Here is a 17,444-nt window from a genome sequence, read left to right as displayed (position 1 = left end):
ACCAGTACCTGGAGCACTAAGCCACAAAGGCTACACTCCCAAGCCTGGGCCCAAAAGCCTCGAATTTTGTTTTTACTTTGCTATACTTTTTTAATACTTCTTCACCATCAGTGTTCTAAACTACGACCCTAGGAAGTCTAATATATATCATCTCCAAGTCTTATCTTTTATATATCTTTTTAAAATATGTCTTTATTTTATGTGCCTGGGTGTTTTGCTTGCATGGATGTGTGAGGGTGTCAGATCACCTGGGACTGGTATTATAGACAGTGTTGAGCTGGGACCTGAACTTGGATTCTCTAAGAAAGCAGACAGTGCTTTTATCTGATGAGCCGTCTCTCCAATCCATTTTTATAGATCTTAAATAATTTATTCAGAGCCGGGCGTGGTGGCGCACGCCTTTAATCCCAGCACTCGGGAGGTAGAGGCAGGCAGATTTCTGAGTTCGAGGCCAGCCTGGTCTACAAAGTGAGTTCCAGGACAGCCAAGGCTACACAGAGAAACCCTGTCTTGAAACCACCCCCCCCCAAAAAAAAAAAAAGAAAAATAATTTATTCAGGCCATCATATCTTATGTAAGCCAACTATTCAGGAAACATTCAGCTATGTTAATGCTCTTACACAAATTCTTTATTAAAGCGACCATAAGGTGGCTCACAACCATCTATAATGTGATCTGATGCCCTCTTCTGGCAGGCAGGTGTACATGCAGATAGAGCACTCATAAATACAAAATAAATAAATCTTAAAAAAAAAAAATACAATGACAAACTAAAGTTCTGTGTCATCAAACTTTACCCTGAGCGAGCAGTGGGTTTATTGGACTTTGGGTAGGTGAGAGACTGCTGATTGCTGATAGCAGCATGGGTGACCCCAAAGCCGCCATACTGGAAGTCCTGACATTATGGACGATGGCTTCCCCTTAGCTGCAGAAGTAGTACCCCCTCTCTGGATACTCAAATGAGGGGCCAATGACTCTACCCATCTTCCCCCACACACACCCTTTTAAATATGGGGTCTCAATGTGTGGCTCTGGCTGGCCTGTAATTCACTATGTAGACCAGGCTGGCCGTAAATGCATAGAGATCTAGCTGCCTTTGTCTTCTGAATGCTGGGATTAACTGTAAACACCACCACGCCTAACTATTATACAAGTCATTGTAACTGAAAAGTAAAAGCAAAAGCAAGATGGGTAGCTGGAGCTTGGAGAAGCAGAAATAGAAGCAGATAAGCATGAAGCAATGGAGTCTTGGGAAAGGAGAGAACACCTTTTTGGCTCATCCCATGTAACTGCATTCATTGAGATAGTGGTGAATTTTCATGGTTTTCGCCATCTTGATGAGGGCATTAGGCAAGCTGGTGATGTAGCTGCATGGTTGTTTTTGGTTATGTTAAGCATAGCTCCATGCAAAATGAGCCTGTGCACCATCAGAGCAACAAGTCCCCTCGGGAGTCATGCATCTCACAGATGAAATGTGGAGAGGCAGTCACCTCTTTCCTTTAAGAAGATATCTTAACTAGATTTTAGCCTGTATGTCGGAGACAGCATGTGTGGGCTAGGCATGCAGTCCCTAAATAGCAAAGCAAAACAATATAGGAAAAAAGTCCTTAAAGCAATGTGAGTCGCTATATCCTACTACACAAATTATAAGCAGCATTTTGATTGATAGATACTAGATTGTGTCTGTAGTTGTTTTTGGTAGGATGGCTGTCTTGACAGTATTAATTCGTGCAATTCGTGAGCATGAGGGGTCTTTTCAAATCTAATGTCTTCCTCCATTTCTTTCTTTGGAGTCTTAAAGGTTTTATTATAGAAGACTTGTTTTCTTCTTTTGGTCAGGTTTGTTCTTGTTCATATTTATTGTAAATGGATTTTCTTTAGACTGTGTGTTGTTAGTCTTTAGGGAGGGGGCTGAGTTTGTATTTTGGCACTTTGCTGAACATGTTTGTGAGCTCAGGGTTTAGTGGTGGAGGGTTTAGCTAGGGTCTATTGTGGAAGAACCATGTCATCTGTAGTCGGGATTTTGTTTTTACTTCTTTCCTTTGTCTTAGTTAGGGTTCCATTGCTGAAAAGAGACACCACGACCAAGGTAACTCTTTTTTTTTTTTAAGATTTGTTTATTTTATGTATGAGTACACTGTAGCTGTCTTCAGACACACCAAAAGAGGGCATCAGATCCCATTACAGATGGTTGTGAGCCACCATGTGATTGCTGGGAATTGAACTCAGGGCCTCGGGAAGAGCAGCAGCCAGTGTTTTTAACCATTGAGCCATCTCTCCAGCCCCCAAGGTAACTCTTAAAAGGGCAAACAGTTAATTGAGGCTGGCTTACAAGTTCAGAGGTTCAGTCCAGTATCATCATGGTGGGAAGCATGGCGGGGTACTGGCCAACATGGCAATGGAGAAAGAGAATTCTGCATCTTGATTTGAAGGAGCCAGAAGGAGACTGTCTTCATGGGCAGCCAAGAGGTGAGTCTCTTCTACACTGGTGGAACTTCCACACTAGGAGATCTCAAAGCCTGTTTGCACTTTCTCCAACAAGTTGGAGAATGGGAATGCTACCCTATTCCAACAAGATGGAGAACTGAGCACCATTGAAATACTTTGAGTTTTTCTTTCTTTTTTTTTTTTTTAGAAACAGGATTTCTCTGTGTAGCCCTAGCTATCCTGGAACTTGCTTTTAGACTAGGCTGGCTTTGAATTCACAGAGATCTGCCTGCCTCTACTTCTCCAGTGCTGGAATTAAAGGTTTGTGCCACCACTGCTTGGTGATTTTATTTATTTTTTTAATGAATGAGGCAATTTATTAACCCAGCATCCTTTGTTCTAATGCTTCTTGTTGGCAGCTGCCACCTGTCCAGCGATCCTGTCCAGATCTCTGTCCTGAGGTGTTAGCTTGTGGCCCCCATCTTGGTCCTTTTCCACCATTTTCAGCCCCTCCAGGGCTTGGAGGATCCAGCGGGCCACACTCTTAGAGTCTCTGCTGAAGTGGCTGGGCCTGACACCATTTCTCTGACGTCCTCTGTAGCCAACCCCTGCACCACCATGGAGGTACAGGTGCCGAGCTTATAGAAGCAGCTCGTGTGTAGAACCAGTTCTCATCATATGGGGCAAGCTCTTTATGTTTGGCTAGCCATTAGGGGACTTTCAGCGTCCCGGACTTTTTGAGAAGGCTGCCAGAGCTCTGACTCAGAACTCCTGCTTGTTAACATCTTTTACAGTAACTCCAGACATCTTGTGGTGCCGCAGACCCTCTGGGTCCCTTTGTCTGCGTGGACAGGGTCTCTAGTCGCAGGTGGGCAAGGCATCGGCCGGTGACAGACAGACCAATACGTGAGATTGTGTAGAATCTGAATGTATTGTCACAAAGTGAACACCAGTCTTTTTTTTTTTTTTTTAAGATTTATTTATTATTATATGTAAGTACACTGTAGCTGTCTTCAGACACTCCAGAAGAGGGTGTCAGATCTCATTACAGGTGGTTGTAAGCCACCATGTGGTTGCTGGGATTTGAACTCCGGACCTTCGGAAGAGCAGTCGGGTGCTCTTACCCACTGAGCCATCTCACCAGCCCAGTGAACACCAGTCTTATATAGTACAGAAAATACAAGGGGTAGGAAGTCACAGTAGGCAAAGTACATTGAAGTTACCTGATACAAAACAAAGGAATGACCACAAAGGGACTTACAGGAACCAGGTAGATGTTTACAGTAAAGATAAAGCAGTCCTGCCTAGGGTCAGCTTAGTGACAGGCAAGGATTTCACACCCTAGTGCTATACCTTTGATCCTTGTGAAGGCTAGCACCAGGGGGTTCTGCTCTTAGCAGGCCTCATGAATAATGCAATATCACACACACCCCTATTTCCTAGGCCTTGCTAAATTCTTATATGAGTAACTTTTAAGTATCTGGAGAATCTCCATTTGTCAGCATTTGCAATGCAGCCTGTACTGAAGATTTCTATCTCAGTGGGATTCCCTGGCTCTATTGTGGTATTCCCTTGTTTGGGTGAGATTTGCTACTGTCCTTAGTAAATATTTTGCAGACCAGCTCTGAGCTACTGGCTCTTTTGTAATGCTTAGTTATTGAATAGGTAACTTCCTTACTGCATTCCTGCTGGATTCCAAGCTCTTCGGCTTCTGGGACCTTGGAACACTGGGGAGACTTAACTCTATCGGAATTTAATCTTAAAAGGCACTTATAATAAAATACTAAAAGAGAGCTCGTGGTTCCATACACCAGACTAACACAGGAATAGGGTCTGAGTATATGGGTAAATGAGAACTCCAAAGCTCTAGGAGGTGAGTTTCCATGAAACTCTTCCTCGTGAGTGCTTCCAGACTTTTCAGCCTGTCAAGCAGACTTGACTGGAGTACGTGGCAGTGTGGCCTCTGTGCTGCCATCCAGGGGAAAGGGAGATTTTTAATTTTTATGTTTTAACCCAATAACAGTCCTTTTTAGGACATTGTCACCAGCACTGCCATTTTGGAACCTGCTTTGGATTTAACAAAATGGACTTGCTGTTGATTTACAGTTCAGAGGTTCAATATAGATTATCATCAGGGTGGGAAGCATGGCAGCGTTTAGGCAGCCATGGTGCTGTAGGAGCTCTGAGTTCTACGTCTTGACCCACAGTCAGCAGAAGGAGACTGTATGTTGTCACACTGAGCATAGTGAGAGCATTTAAGACCTCAGAGCCCCTGGCCAGGCCTCCCCCCCACCCCCGAGCTCTCAGGGATGGATTACCAACCAGAGAGTACCCATGGCACTGACCGCATATGCGGCATAGGATGGCCTTGTTGGACATCAGTGGGAAGAGCGCCCTTTGGCCTGAGGGTGTTCAATGCACCAGTGTAGGGGAATGCCAGGGCATGAAGGCTAGAGTGGGTGGATAAGAGAGCACCCTCCTAGAGGCAGGGGGAGATGGATGGGATGGGGATTTCTGAAGGGGAGACCTGGAAAGGGGAAAACATTTGAAATGTAAATAAAGAAAATATCCAAGAAAAAAAAAGGAAAAATAAATGATCTGAAGGGGACATAGGAGAACCAAAAGTTCTAATTAGGGAACAAGGAGAAAGGCAAATATAGAGAGAAGAAAGAGGTTAATATTACAATAAGGAAACAAAAATGTCATAAGAAATTATACTATTAACTATCTACCTAAAGGACCTACAGTGCATGTAATTTGGTATATGAATATATAAACTTTTTACAAAGAAAAAAGACCAAATCCCTGCCTCCACAGTGACACAATTCCTTGAACAAAGCCACACCTCCTCCAGATAAGGCCATACCTCCTAATATACCTATAATATTCAAACATATGAATCTGTGGGGGCCATACCTACTCAAACCTTCACAGTGGGCTTTGAGATTTCAAAAGACTCAAGTTATTCCCTCTCCACCTTCAGCTTGCAGGTCAAGGTGTTAACTCCCAGCTGCTGCTCCAACTCCCTGTGCACTTGCTCCCCACCATAGATTCCAAACCTCTGAAACTCTGAGCCCAATTAAATGTTTCCTTTATAGATTTTCAGCCTTGGTAATGGTGTTTTGTCACGGTAATAGAAAAGGAACTGAAATTTGGTACCAAAAAGTATATAACACTACTTACTGTGACAGAGAACCCTGACCATGCTGGTTTTTGGAGGAATGGAGAAGACTGGGACTTTGGCATAGGAAAGGAGTTGTAACTTTGTAAGCAGGTCTTAACAGGATGCAAAACAGCATGCTGAGAGCTCTGTATACTGGAGGCAGAACTTAAGAAGTTTCAATATTGGCAAAACTGGGCTAGAGACCATTCTTGGCAAAAGAACATGGCTGCTTTCTGCCCATGTATGAATTTGCTTGAGACTAACTTTAAAATTAAACTAATTTGGTTATTAGATCTTATGCAGAACTGTAATAATACACACACACATACACACACACACACACACTTCAGTCAGAGTTTCTCTGAGTCCTGGCTGTCCTGAAACTCACACTTTAGAATGGTCTGGCTTTAAATTCTAAGATCTGCTTGCATCTGCCTTTCAAATGCTCAGATTCAAGGAGTGCAACCATGCCTGGCCCCAAAAAAGATAATAAACATTAATTCTGTTGTGTGGTTATTATTTATCTTAATACAGGTCTACAGTGAAAAAGAACAAGTGGGGCCAAAAGAAATATGGACTATACAGCTTCAAGAAAAAAAGAATGTCAGAACAATTAGTGTTGGAAACAAGGTTTGTGCTGAAAGAGAAAAGGAGACCAAGGCTGGGGAGATGACCCAGAGGTTGAAAACACTGGCTGCCTCTACAGAGGACTTAGGTGTCATTCCCACATGCTGCTAGTACTCAGCCTTTCTCCGTCTCGCAGGTTCCATGCTGCCAAAACTAATACCACATAGGAGATGCTTACATATTACTAAGTCAAGCACCCATAGGGCAGCTCTGTTTCTCCAGTTCCAGATGATGCCCTCTTCTGGCCTCTCTAGACAGCTGACACCCATGTGGTACACAGACATACATGTAGGCAAAACACTCATACACACAATATGAAAATAAATCCTTAAAAAATAGAGGAGCTGGGTAGCAGTGGTGCACACCTTTAACCCCAGCACTTAGGAGGCAGAGGCAGGTGAATCTCTGAATCCCAGACCAGCCTGGTCTACAGAGTGAGTTCCAGGACAGCTAAAGCTACACAGAGAAACCCTGCCTAACAACCAAGAGAAGGCAGGGATGGGGAGAGATCAAGGCAAGACCTAATTTGTATTGGGATAAAGCTCTCATTGTCTTGTTCTATTCTGTGTAAGGAAATAGTTATATTAGTCTATAGAACAGAAGTTACTGTTCTCTTTCTGTGAGTAGACAACCATGACAATGGCAACTTATAGAAGAAAGCATTTAATTCAGACTTATTATATATAGTTCAAAGGGTTAGAGTCTGTGGTCATTGTGGCAAGAAGCATGGTAACAGGCAGGCGTGGTGCTGGAGTCGTAGCTGATAGCTTGTATTCCACCTTAAGCCACCAAGCAGGCTGGCAGGCAGACACCCACATCCACATCCAGAGAGAGAGTTGGGTCAGACAGACAGACTGGGCCAGGTGCTGGCTTTTGAAACCCAAAGCCCACCCTGAGCAACATGCTTCCTCTAATGAGGCCACACTTATCCTTCCTAAACAATCCATCAACTGGGAACCAAACATTCAAGTATATGAACATATGGGGGCCTGCCACTCAAACTACCACAGGTGCCTCTGGACAAGACCCTACCCAGCTAAGCTTCTAACATGTAAAAAGGAAAAGCCTGAGTAAATTTCTATTCCCCAAGACCATGACAAAGGAAAACGGCTGCAAATGTGATTCAGTGGGGCCAGGCTCCATCCCAGGAAGGCAGCAGAATTTGGCCATGATGTCTGTGTGGTTCTGACTTTAGAGTCATGAAGTCTGTAACTATGGAGAGTCTATGGCAATGTAGTCCCTGTATGGAAGGTACTGAGAAGCTATTGTGAGTCATTTTGAGATTGAAACCTGGATTTCGGTGGAGATCCTAGAGCCATGAGACATCTGCCAAGGAGACAATTGTCTTGAGCCTTAGAAGATATTTGGGCCTTTAAATAATGTTGAGACTGTGAAAGTCTATGGAGACTTTTGACGGAGGACTAAAGGCATTTTGCATTATAGTACGGTCTATGGGGGCCAGGGAGTGGAGGAAGGTGGTGGTTTGAATGAGAATGGCTCCCATAGGTCATGTTTCAGTTTTTGGTCCCCAGTGATGGAACTGTTTGGGAAGAATTGGGTGCAGCCTTGTTGGTGGAGGTGGTCTTCGAGGTTTTAAAACACTTGTGCCATTCTCAGTGGATCAAGGTGTGAGTTCTCAGCTATGCTCCAGCAGCCTGTGGCCAACCTTAACTATACCAGCATGGGCTGTTACACTCTGCATTTCTAAGCCCGGATAAACTGTTTTATAAGTCACTTTGACCATGAAGTTTTATCATAGCAACAGAAATGTAACTGTCAGGCAAGTGCCCTTAACCACTGAGCGATCTCTCCAGCTCCTGTTTTTTTTTTTTTTTTTTTTTTTTTTTTTATCATCTCTAATTTTGTCTGTTTGTTTGCATTGGGTATGTGCATTTGTGCTGGCTAGTTTTATGTCAATTTGACACAAGCTTGAGTCATCAGAGTGGGGAGCCTCAATTGAAAATGTCTCTATGAGCTTGGGCTGTAAGCAAGCCTGTGAGGTCATTTTTTTAAATTAGAGATTAACGGGGGGAAAGCCCACTGTGGCTGGGGCCAACCCTGGACTGGTGGTCCCGGGTTCTCTTAAGTAAGCAGCCGTATTTGCAGACAGTTTGGAGTCACCCGATGTGGGTTCTGGAAATTGAACTTGGGTCTTCCGAAGAGGAGCAAGTGCTCTCAACCTCTCAGTACCAACTGGAACCAGAGTGGTCTGACTGCTCTCCTAGGTCTGAGGCACAGGGTCCATTGTATTAGACACTGAGTTGGTAACTGGACTGCTTACGAGAACCATCTGATACCCTGTTAGACTAGGAAGTGCTTGCCGAGTTCACCGAGACAGCAGGGCCCAGCTCTCCAAGAACAAGAACAAGTTCTGCGTCAATGTAAATTCTCCTGACCATATGCTGGAGTAAAAGGCAGGCAGTCCAGGGCAGAGACTGCCTGGTCATCACTTCAGCTCCTGCTGTCAATCAGCAGTCGCTGGGCGGACCTAGCCAATCAGGGCCTTCAAACTTACACCGCTCAATCAAGAGCGAGGTAGGGCGGCGGGAGGCGGATTTTCTCTGTCCGCAGTGCTGTAGACTGAACTCCGTGGCTCAGGGAGGCCCCGTGGGTGCGTGTGCTGCGCTGTGGCCGCCGCTGTGAGGGGAGCACGGGCAGCTCGGAAGCCGCGACATGGTGAGCGCAGGGCCGCTGTCCCAGATGGAGAGGAGTGGCAGCTATCGGTAGCTCTCCGCTTCTGCGGAGCTAGGCCCGCTGCGGTTGGCGGCGACTAGGTCGCTGCGGCTGTGTCGCTCCGCCCTTCGGCCGCGTCTGCGCAGAGCTCAGGGCGCCGCAGGGGAGGCCCCGCCCTCCGTGTCGGTGGCGTCACGGCCACAAAGTGGTTTTTGTGTTGTACCCGGAGGCTGCGTGCTGAACTCCAGGTCCTGCCGGTTCCCCCGAGTTGTCTTCACATATTGGTGGAGAGTCCACTTTGAAATACTTTTGTGGGAGTTGTAAACTCTTTAAGTTTTTGCTTATTTATGCCTATGTTGGATAGTATTTGTGAAGACAATTACTCTCCTGAGTTTAATTTGCTCTTTTAAAAAAACATTGACTATTTTTTGGGTTTAATACTGTTTTGTAGATAAATTAGTTTCCAAATATCCGTACACTATTATGATCATTAAATTTCTTTGTAAAGATAAAATCTTTTATTTGTGTACTATTTATTTAGAATTGTCTGGAACGTTGAGGGTTTTTTTTCCCCCTTTACATATAAACCTTAGAACGACTTTCTGCTGTTACACAAGATGTTAGCATTTTTGTTGGGATTGTGTTTTGAATTTATAGTGTAAATTGAGGAAAGCAACATCTTGGTGTTGTCTTCTATTTACTAGGCCACTGCATATTCTTACTTATTTGATTTTTTTTTTTTTCTTTTTTCTGGACACTGGATCTCTCTGTGTCAGTGGTTCTCAACCTTTTGGTTAAGACAATCAGAAAACACCAATTCCCAATGGTTTTAGGAACTGAGATACTGCTCAGTTACATTACAATTATCACATAGCAACAAAAATAATTTTTTGGTTGGGAGTCACCTCAACATGAGGAAATGTATCAAAGGGCCGCAGCTTTAGGAAGGTTTAGAGTGACTGCTCTATGTATTCCTGGCTGTATGGGAATTTGCCATGTAGCTCAGGCTGGCATTGAGTTCACAGAGATCCCTCGTCTCTGGCTCCCAAGTGCTGGAATTAAAGACCTGTGCCACCGTGCCTGGCTTGATTCATTTTTGAAAAAGAAATTTATCTTCATCCAAGGATCTTTGTGAAATTTAGTATATGCTTCTCTTTGTGTCTCCTTTGAGCTGTGGTACTACATACTCGGGGAAATTGCTAACCATTCAGTTGCTCATTGCTATTATACTGGAAGATGGACTTCTTGTGTTAATCTTGTATTCAAGAAGGTTTTTTTTTTTAAGATTTATTTATTATTATAAATAAGCACACTGTTGCTGTCTTCAGACACACCAGAACACATCCCAGTGGTTGCTGGGATTTGAACTCAGGACCTTTGGAAGAGCAGTTAGTGCTCTTACCTGCTGAGCCATCTCCCCAGCCCCCAGAAGTTTCCTTATTATTTCCTTGAGTTTTTGTTGGTCTTGGAATTTCCTATTTGAAAAGACTTGTATTTTATGTGTTATACTTAACAATTTTATTTTGAGATTCTAATACAATTAAACATTTCTCCCTTCATTTTTTTCCCTCCAAACCTTCTTCCATAATCCTCCCTGCTCTTCTTCACATTTGTGGCTGCTTCTTATTCCATTAATTGTTGTTGCATGCTTGTAACCTGCTCAGTCCATGGAATGTTACCTGTGTGTATGTGTTCAGGGCTGACTGTCAAGCACTGGACAAGCAAGAAGTGTGCTCGTCCCTGGGGAAGAGAATCTCTCCCACTCCCAGATTTCCTTAGTTACCTGTAGTCCTTTGTGTAAGATTGAGGCATTGTGGGCTTGTCCCTACCCAGCTTCTCATGTCCACTGGTGTTATCTTTGCTCAGCTCATGTCTGAATTGACTTTATGTGTAAGTGAGATTATTTCTAGGAGACCCAGTCTCACAGGAAACTCCCTGATCCTCTGGCTGCTATATTTTTTCTACTCTAGACTCTTACTTTTTAAAATCTCAGTGGCTCCCCTGTCCTGTTCTCTTTCCAGTTGTAGCATCTTCATTTGGCCTTCATGCCTTTCCTAACCCCTATGACTTGGAATGGCTGGCTCAAGCTTACTGGCTTTCCCCAGGGCTACCCACCAGGTTGTGCTTCTCGAGGCTCTGGTAGACACACACAGCCACTACCACTGTCTCTCCCTCAGTCCTACCTGGCTGCTGTGAACCTCTGGAAGGTGAGCAGCTTGCACTCCGGGCTTACTTCCATGCTGGAGAGAAAAACCCAGCTCATCACAACCACTGGACCAACTTAGTTTTTTCCATTTGCACTGTCTTGCCTTTTTTGCTTCATGTGAGCCATTCTTAAGGTTTTACAGGGGGCTGGAGAGATGGCTCAGTGAGTAAGAGCACTGACTGCTCTTCTGAAGGTCCTGAGTTCAAATCCCAGCAACCACATGGTGGCTCACAACCACCCGTATGACGCCACCTTCTCTGGTATGTTTGAAGACAGCTACAGTATACTTATTTATAATAATAAGTCTTTGGGCCTGAGGGAGTGGGGCCGACTGGAGCAAGTAGAGGTCCTAGATCTAATTCCCAACAAGGAATTGAAGGCTCACAGCTACATTGTACTCATATACATAAAATAAATAAATGTAAACAAAAGGCTTTCCAGCCTTGTGGGAGTTCCCTAGCTTTGCACTTGCCTTTCTGTCCACTTTCTTTAAGAACTACAGCTTCACATAAGTCTTGCCTCATTTACTTCAGGTGATATGGGTAGACCGTGTTCTTAGCTCTGTCCTTCTTTCAGCTCCTTTACAGACCCACTTTAGCCCATCTCTGAGATCCTTCAATGCTTTTCCTGCATCCTAAGTATCGAGTCCCTCTAAGTAGCTCAGCAAAGCCACTAAAGCTCTGCACCATGGTCAGGGTTGTTCCTGAATTAGCATCTTTCTTTAGTTCTCCAGTGAACTTTGGCGTCTTGTCTGGAGCTGGGCATCCTGTAGCACCGCTCTCATTCCGGATGCTTACATTACAGCATTCCTCCCTCATGCTTTCTCTTTACGGACTGAAGTCTCTTGGGTTCTAAGGTTTTGGGTACCAGAAAACTTGCATGCTTTTTTTCCTCATAAAGAGGTGTTGGCTTAGCCAGGCAGTGGTGGTGCACGCCTTTAATCCCAGCACTTGGGAGGCAGAGGCAGGCAGATTTCTGAGTTTGAGGCCAGCCTGGTCTACAGAGTGAGTTCTAGGACAGCCAGGGCTACACAGAGAAACCCTGTCTCGAAAAACCAAAAAAAAAAAAGGAGGTGTTGGCTAGTTCATATTCTCTGTCTTTCCTGCTTTCTTTTCCAAATCGGGCTAGTGTAGAGGCTAGCAAACACATGTCTGTTCCATGTTAGAATTCCTCCTCCAACAGCCACCTCAGCCGCAGACACATTTCTTATTACACGAAGCGGGGTTGCTTCCCAGGCAGCTTGCTGGCAATCTGCTCGTACGTGCTGCTCTGCAGGGCTTACGGTATTTGTGCTGGCAGCCAGCTCTTCCTAGAGAGTATTCACATGGCAGAACCCAGTCATGAAGCAAGCATGCCATTTCCTCCACATAGGAGAAGACTGACAGCATGGAATTCTCTGCCCCCTACCCCTACCCCCCAGAAGGGAATCCACCTTTTAAAAATGTTTTTTCCTCTTTTTTTTTTTTAATTTATTTATTTATATGAGTACACTGTAGATGTCTTCAGACACACCAGAAGAGGGCATTGGATCCCATTACAGATGGTTGTGAGTCACCATGTGGTTGCTGGGAGTTGAATGCAGGACCTCTGGAAGAGCAGTCAGTGCTCCTGACTGCTGAGCCTCTCTCCAGCCCCAGGGGTTCCATCTTACACTACCTATCCCATGACATGTGCAATGTCTACCATAGTGAGACGGCACACTACTATTAACACATAGGGGAGAGCAGCCCTATCAGAATTTCCTTCACCCTCAGCCTGGTCAGCCTCGGTTGCAGGCCTTCTTAACAATGCCAAGACCATGAAATCACTCCTCCCACACTCATCGAATCTGTCATTTCCTGTTCTGTTGCCAAGTATGTTGTGTGAGTCTTCCCTGCAGAGACATAACACAAATCCTTCTCACCTCCACATGGGGAACAAGGACAAACCAAAGTAACAGTTCCACCAGTGTCCATCTTGGTGACCCAGTGGCTCTGTTGGGTTTCCTTAGAGGCATGTGGCTGAGGAACTTTCTAGAGGAGCAGGGTTGAGGAAGGTCACCAGTGTCATGGGAAGGCCTGTCCTGACACAGGACTCAGGAAAGCTGCATCCCGGAGCACTGTGCAGGATGTACTGTGCGGGACTTGCAGGCCACTCTACCACTGGACAGGTCTCCTGGAAGTCATTTGCCACTTCTATACATTTAGAGAGCGGCCTGTGAATCTTGTAAATTCCTGCTTTCCCAAAGCAATGAAATCACGTTCCAACTCTCCTGAGTTTCAGCTTCCATCCAGGAAGGAATGTTTCCAGTTGGACAGAATTGCTGTGTTACAGCCTGTAGATAATTTAATCTTTTTAAAAAAATTAATTTATCTTAACTTTTATTTTTTTGAGGTAGGTTTTTCTGTGAAGCCATGGCTGTCTTGGAACTTGCTCTGTAGACCAGGCTGGCTACAAACTCATACAGATCTACCTGCCTCTGCCTTCTGAGTGCTGGGATTAAAGGTGTGAGCCACCATGCTCAGTCTTATTTACCTGTTTAAGTGTTGTGATACCACACATGAAGTGTCCACTAGAGTAGCTCATTAGACTCATGAGCCACAATTTTCTTGCTGAAGGATAGTGGGAATTTAGGAAGTTTCCTAGTATTGGCACAAATCATTTGTGTTGAGTGATTTATCCTTTATATTCGTGTGAACCCTATCGAAATGCTAAGTTCCCTCATGCCATCAAACTTTAAATGTTGTGAGGAGGAATTTCTAAGAACAAGCAGGCTCTTGAGTGCTAATGTTAACACTGTCCCGGACCCCAGAGGGAGGACCGTGAGACAGGAAGTAGAAATCACGTAGACAGAGGACTGGGGCAGAGCTGCAGCACATCCTATGCCCTGAACCCAGTAATGAGTGCTGCTACAGTGCCGCTCCTTCCGCATCCCTCAGTGCTTGCTTGCATGACGACTTCTGTGTGCTAGAGGACATGTGTGCGTCCCACACAGTGGGACGAACCTGTTGTCAATCAAGTATGTGCCATGTTTAGGTCTCAGTGAGCTTTGAGGACGTGGCTGTGCACTTCACCCGGGACGAGTGGGCTTTGCTGGATCCTTCCCAGAAAAGTCTGTACAGAGATGTGATGCTGGAGACCTGCAGGAGCCTCGCTGCCATAGGTAAGGCTATCACCCTACCTTCACTCTGTAAATTAGGGAGCAAGTGTCTATTGGTATCTATCAATGCTCTTCTGGAATTGGGGCTATATTGAAAGGGAAGAATCTGGTGAACAAATCAGCCATGTTTTCTGTGGATATTGAAGGTAGAAACTAATTCTTTCAATGATCTCTAATAATTTATCCCAAATTTTCTGGGAATGCCTTATAGGAAACAGATGGGAAGAGGAGAATGTTGAAGACCATTATAAAAATCCCTGGAGAAATATGAGGTAATTTCTATCAAAAAGTTGAAGCAAAGGAACTTGAAGGAATTTTAATATTCCATGAACATTTAAGAAAACAAAAAAACAGGGCTGGAGAGAAGCCTTAGTGGTTAAGAGCACTGACTGCTCTTCAGAAGGTCCTGAGTTCAAATCACAGCAACCACACGGTAGCTTCAACCATCCGTAATGAGATCTGACGCCCTCTTCTGGGGTGTCTGAAGACAGCTACAGTGTATTTACGTATAATAATAAATAAATAATAAAAAACCCCAAAATCAGCTTTCAGTTGTTTGATCATTAGAAAATTTATACCTACATTACAACACTAAAAATGTGTGCTGAGTATAAGAGCACCTCAGGGTTTGCAGAGGATTTCTCTTGGAAACGCTCCTAGGACTTTGTATCAGTGAATGCTCCTGTTCTGATTACTCTTCTGTGGGAGCCATGCTATAAAGCCATCAACCTATTTGGTGTCACATGGGCCAGAAAGCACATACTTGGCCTGATTTGGGGAGCAGTGTATGACACAAATCTAATAAGCAGTACGGAGTAAAGCACCTGTCTCTAACAAACTTGTCCTTTTTCAGTGGTTCCATGTCAGAGACGCCCTGTGAGAGGACAGAAGATGATCAGATTGAAGAAACTCTGACATGGATCTCAAACCTTCATGCAAGCATGACAGTTTTTCCAGGACTAGCACCATATGAATCCCATGTATGTGGCAAGGCTTCGACGAGTCACTCATCCTCTGATAGGCATGCCACATCTCTCCCCTGTTATAAACCACGTGAGCGTGAGGACTGTGGGGCCAAGCAATATGACTTGAACTCTCTTACCAGCTTTCAAAGGTGTACGGAAGCCCACACTGGGAATGGGTCTTGTGAATGTGAGGTATGCTTAAGATCTTCCTGTTTTCCAAATCCATTAGGAATACATCAAGAGGCTCACAGTGGAAAAACACCCTATCAATACAAGGAGTGTGGAAAGAACTCTGTTTGTGCACATGGAGGAAGCCCTACTATGGGAAAGTTTTATGAATGTAATATATGTGGTAAAGCCTTGAGCTCCTCTACTGCCCTTCAAAGACATGGACTAATTCACACCGAAAGACTCTACGAATGCACGTATTGTGGTAAAGCTTTTAGATATCCCAAATACCTTCGATTACATGAAAGAATTCATACTGGAGAGAAACCCTATGAATGTAAACAATGTGGGAAAGCCTTTAGATTTCCTGGTGCCCTGCCATTACATGAAAAAATTCACACTGGAGAAAAACCCTATAAGTGTAAACAGTGTGGGAAAGCCTTTAGATTTCCTGGTTCCTTGCCATTACATGAAAAAATACACACTGGAGAAAAACCTTATGAATGTAAGCAGTGTGGGAAAGCCTTTAGGCGTCATTATCATCTTCAGTTACATGAAAAAATTCATACTGGAGAGAAACCCTATGAGTGTAAACAGTGTGGGAAAGCCTTCAGACGGCACAGTCATCTTCAGAGACATGAACGGACCCATGGTGGAGAGAAACCCTTTGAATGTGAATAACATGCTAAAGCCTTTACACTCCTTAGTTATCTTCTGTTACATGAAAAATTTATACTGGAGAAAAAATGCTGTCAGTGTAAACAATGTTGGAAAACCTTGCACTTCCATGACATCACTCTTATTAGATGCAAACCCTATGAAGTAGACACTGTGATGAAGTCTTTAGATGTGCTTGTCATCTTCAGTTTCATAAAAAATACAGGTGAAAGCTGTATGACTATGGACATTGTGGTAGAGCTCTTAGGTATTACACTTGACAGCGACAACTCATGCTGGAAGGAAACCCTCTGGATGTAAATAGTATGGCCAAAAGGCCACACCTTGCAGTGTTCTGTTGTCGAAAGGATTTAAATCCTAACCCGGAGTTTCTACCCCACCTTTGCTATTCCCGGATGAAAGATACATACAACCTTTATATTTATAGTAAGCCTTAAGCAACACAAGAGCTGGGCAGATACTACTCTCTATATTGTTGGAATCTACTTTCCCAGCTATAAGCCAGAGTCATTGCTTACTACTTACTAGGTTTCATCTGGGCTGCTCTTTGTTTTGTTTTTTTTAAAAGATTTATTTATTTATTATATGTAAGTACACTGTAGCTGTCTTCAGACAGTCCAGAAGAGGGCGCCAGATCTTGTTACGATGGTTGTGAGCCACCATGTGGTTGCTGGGAGTTGAACTCTGGACCTTCGGAAGAGCAGTTGGGTGCTCTTACCCACTGAGCTATCTCACCAGCCCATCTGGGCTGCTCTTAACTCCAATAGGCCAGCCCTCAGGGCTACATTCTTCTGACTCCTAACCCGTGGCGGCTTCTCCTTCCTCCTCCTGCACCCTTATTTCTCCTCATGGTCCCTCTCTGACCCTAAGCCCACAAAACCAATGTCTCTTTTGCCCAACTGTTAACCGTTAACATCTTTATTTACCAATCAAAAATATCTTGGAGACAAAGTCACTCTGTCGTCTCTGAGACAACCAATCTTAAGGGCCCCAAATTAATATTAAAATACAAACAATACTAGGCCGACCCACAACAGTGTTCTTCAGATAGGGTATACCTCATGTGTGAGAAAAACTCTACCCCCTCTCTGTATGTGTGTGTGTGTGTATATATATATATATATATATATATATATATATATATATATATATTCTCATTTGTGTAGAACAGATCTCTTCAGTTCTTTTCATACTCAATAAAACTCTAAGAATATAAACAATTTGGAAAAGGCATCATCTGTCACACTTTCAGCAGCAGTGTCATGTTGGACTTTTAACTGGGGAGATGTGAAATAATATTTATTTACCTCAGCTGGGAACCAAAAATGGTCTTCTAAGGCCTAGCTTGGTAAGCAGTGATTCTATTGAGGTTACTTACAGGACCACGGACAGCTCACA

General features: G+C 44.0%; 1 protein-coding gene and 1 pseudogene across 1 annotated transcript in view; one reads left to right on the top strand and one right to left on the bottom strand.

Annotated features, from left to right (window-relative positions):
* Nucleotides 1–16,583, top strand: part of LOC110299572 (zinc finger protein 709-like) — a 35,009-nt gene extending 18,426 nt beyond the window's left edge. The window contains exons 5-7 of the mRNA XM_029480770.1: nucleotides 14,112–14,238; nucleotides 14,447–14,507; nucleotides 15,089–16,583. Coding sequence (XP_029336630.1) covers nucleotides 14,112–14,238; nucleotides 14,447–14,507; nucleotides 15,089–16,049 — 1,149 coding nt within the window. The 3' untranslated portion in view covers nucleotides 16,050–16,583. The remainder of the gene's footprint in view (nucleotides 1–14,111; nucleotides 14,239–14,446; nucleotides 14,508–15,088) is intronic.
* Nucleotides 2,790–3,258, bottom strand: LOC110299574 (annotated as a pseudogene).
* Nucleotides 16,584–17,444: the final 861 nt, after the last annotated feature.

This window comes from Mus caroli, chromosome 8 (genome assembly GCF_900094665.2).
Source record: "Mus caroli chromosome 8, CAROLI_EIJ_v1.1, whole genome shotgun sequence".
NCBI lineage: Eukaryota > Metazoa > Chordata > Mammalia > Rodentia > Muridae > Mus > Mus caroli.
This window is presented reverse-complemented; position numbering and strand designations above follow the sequence as displayed.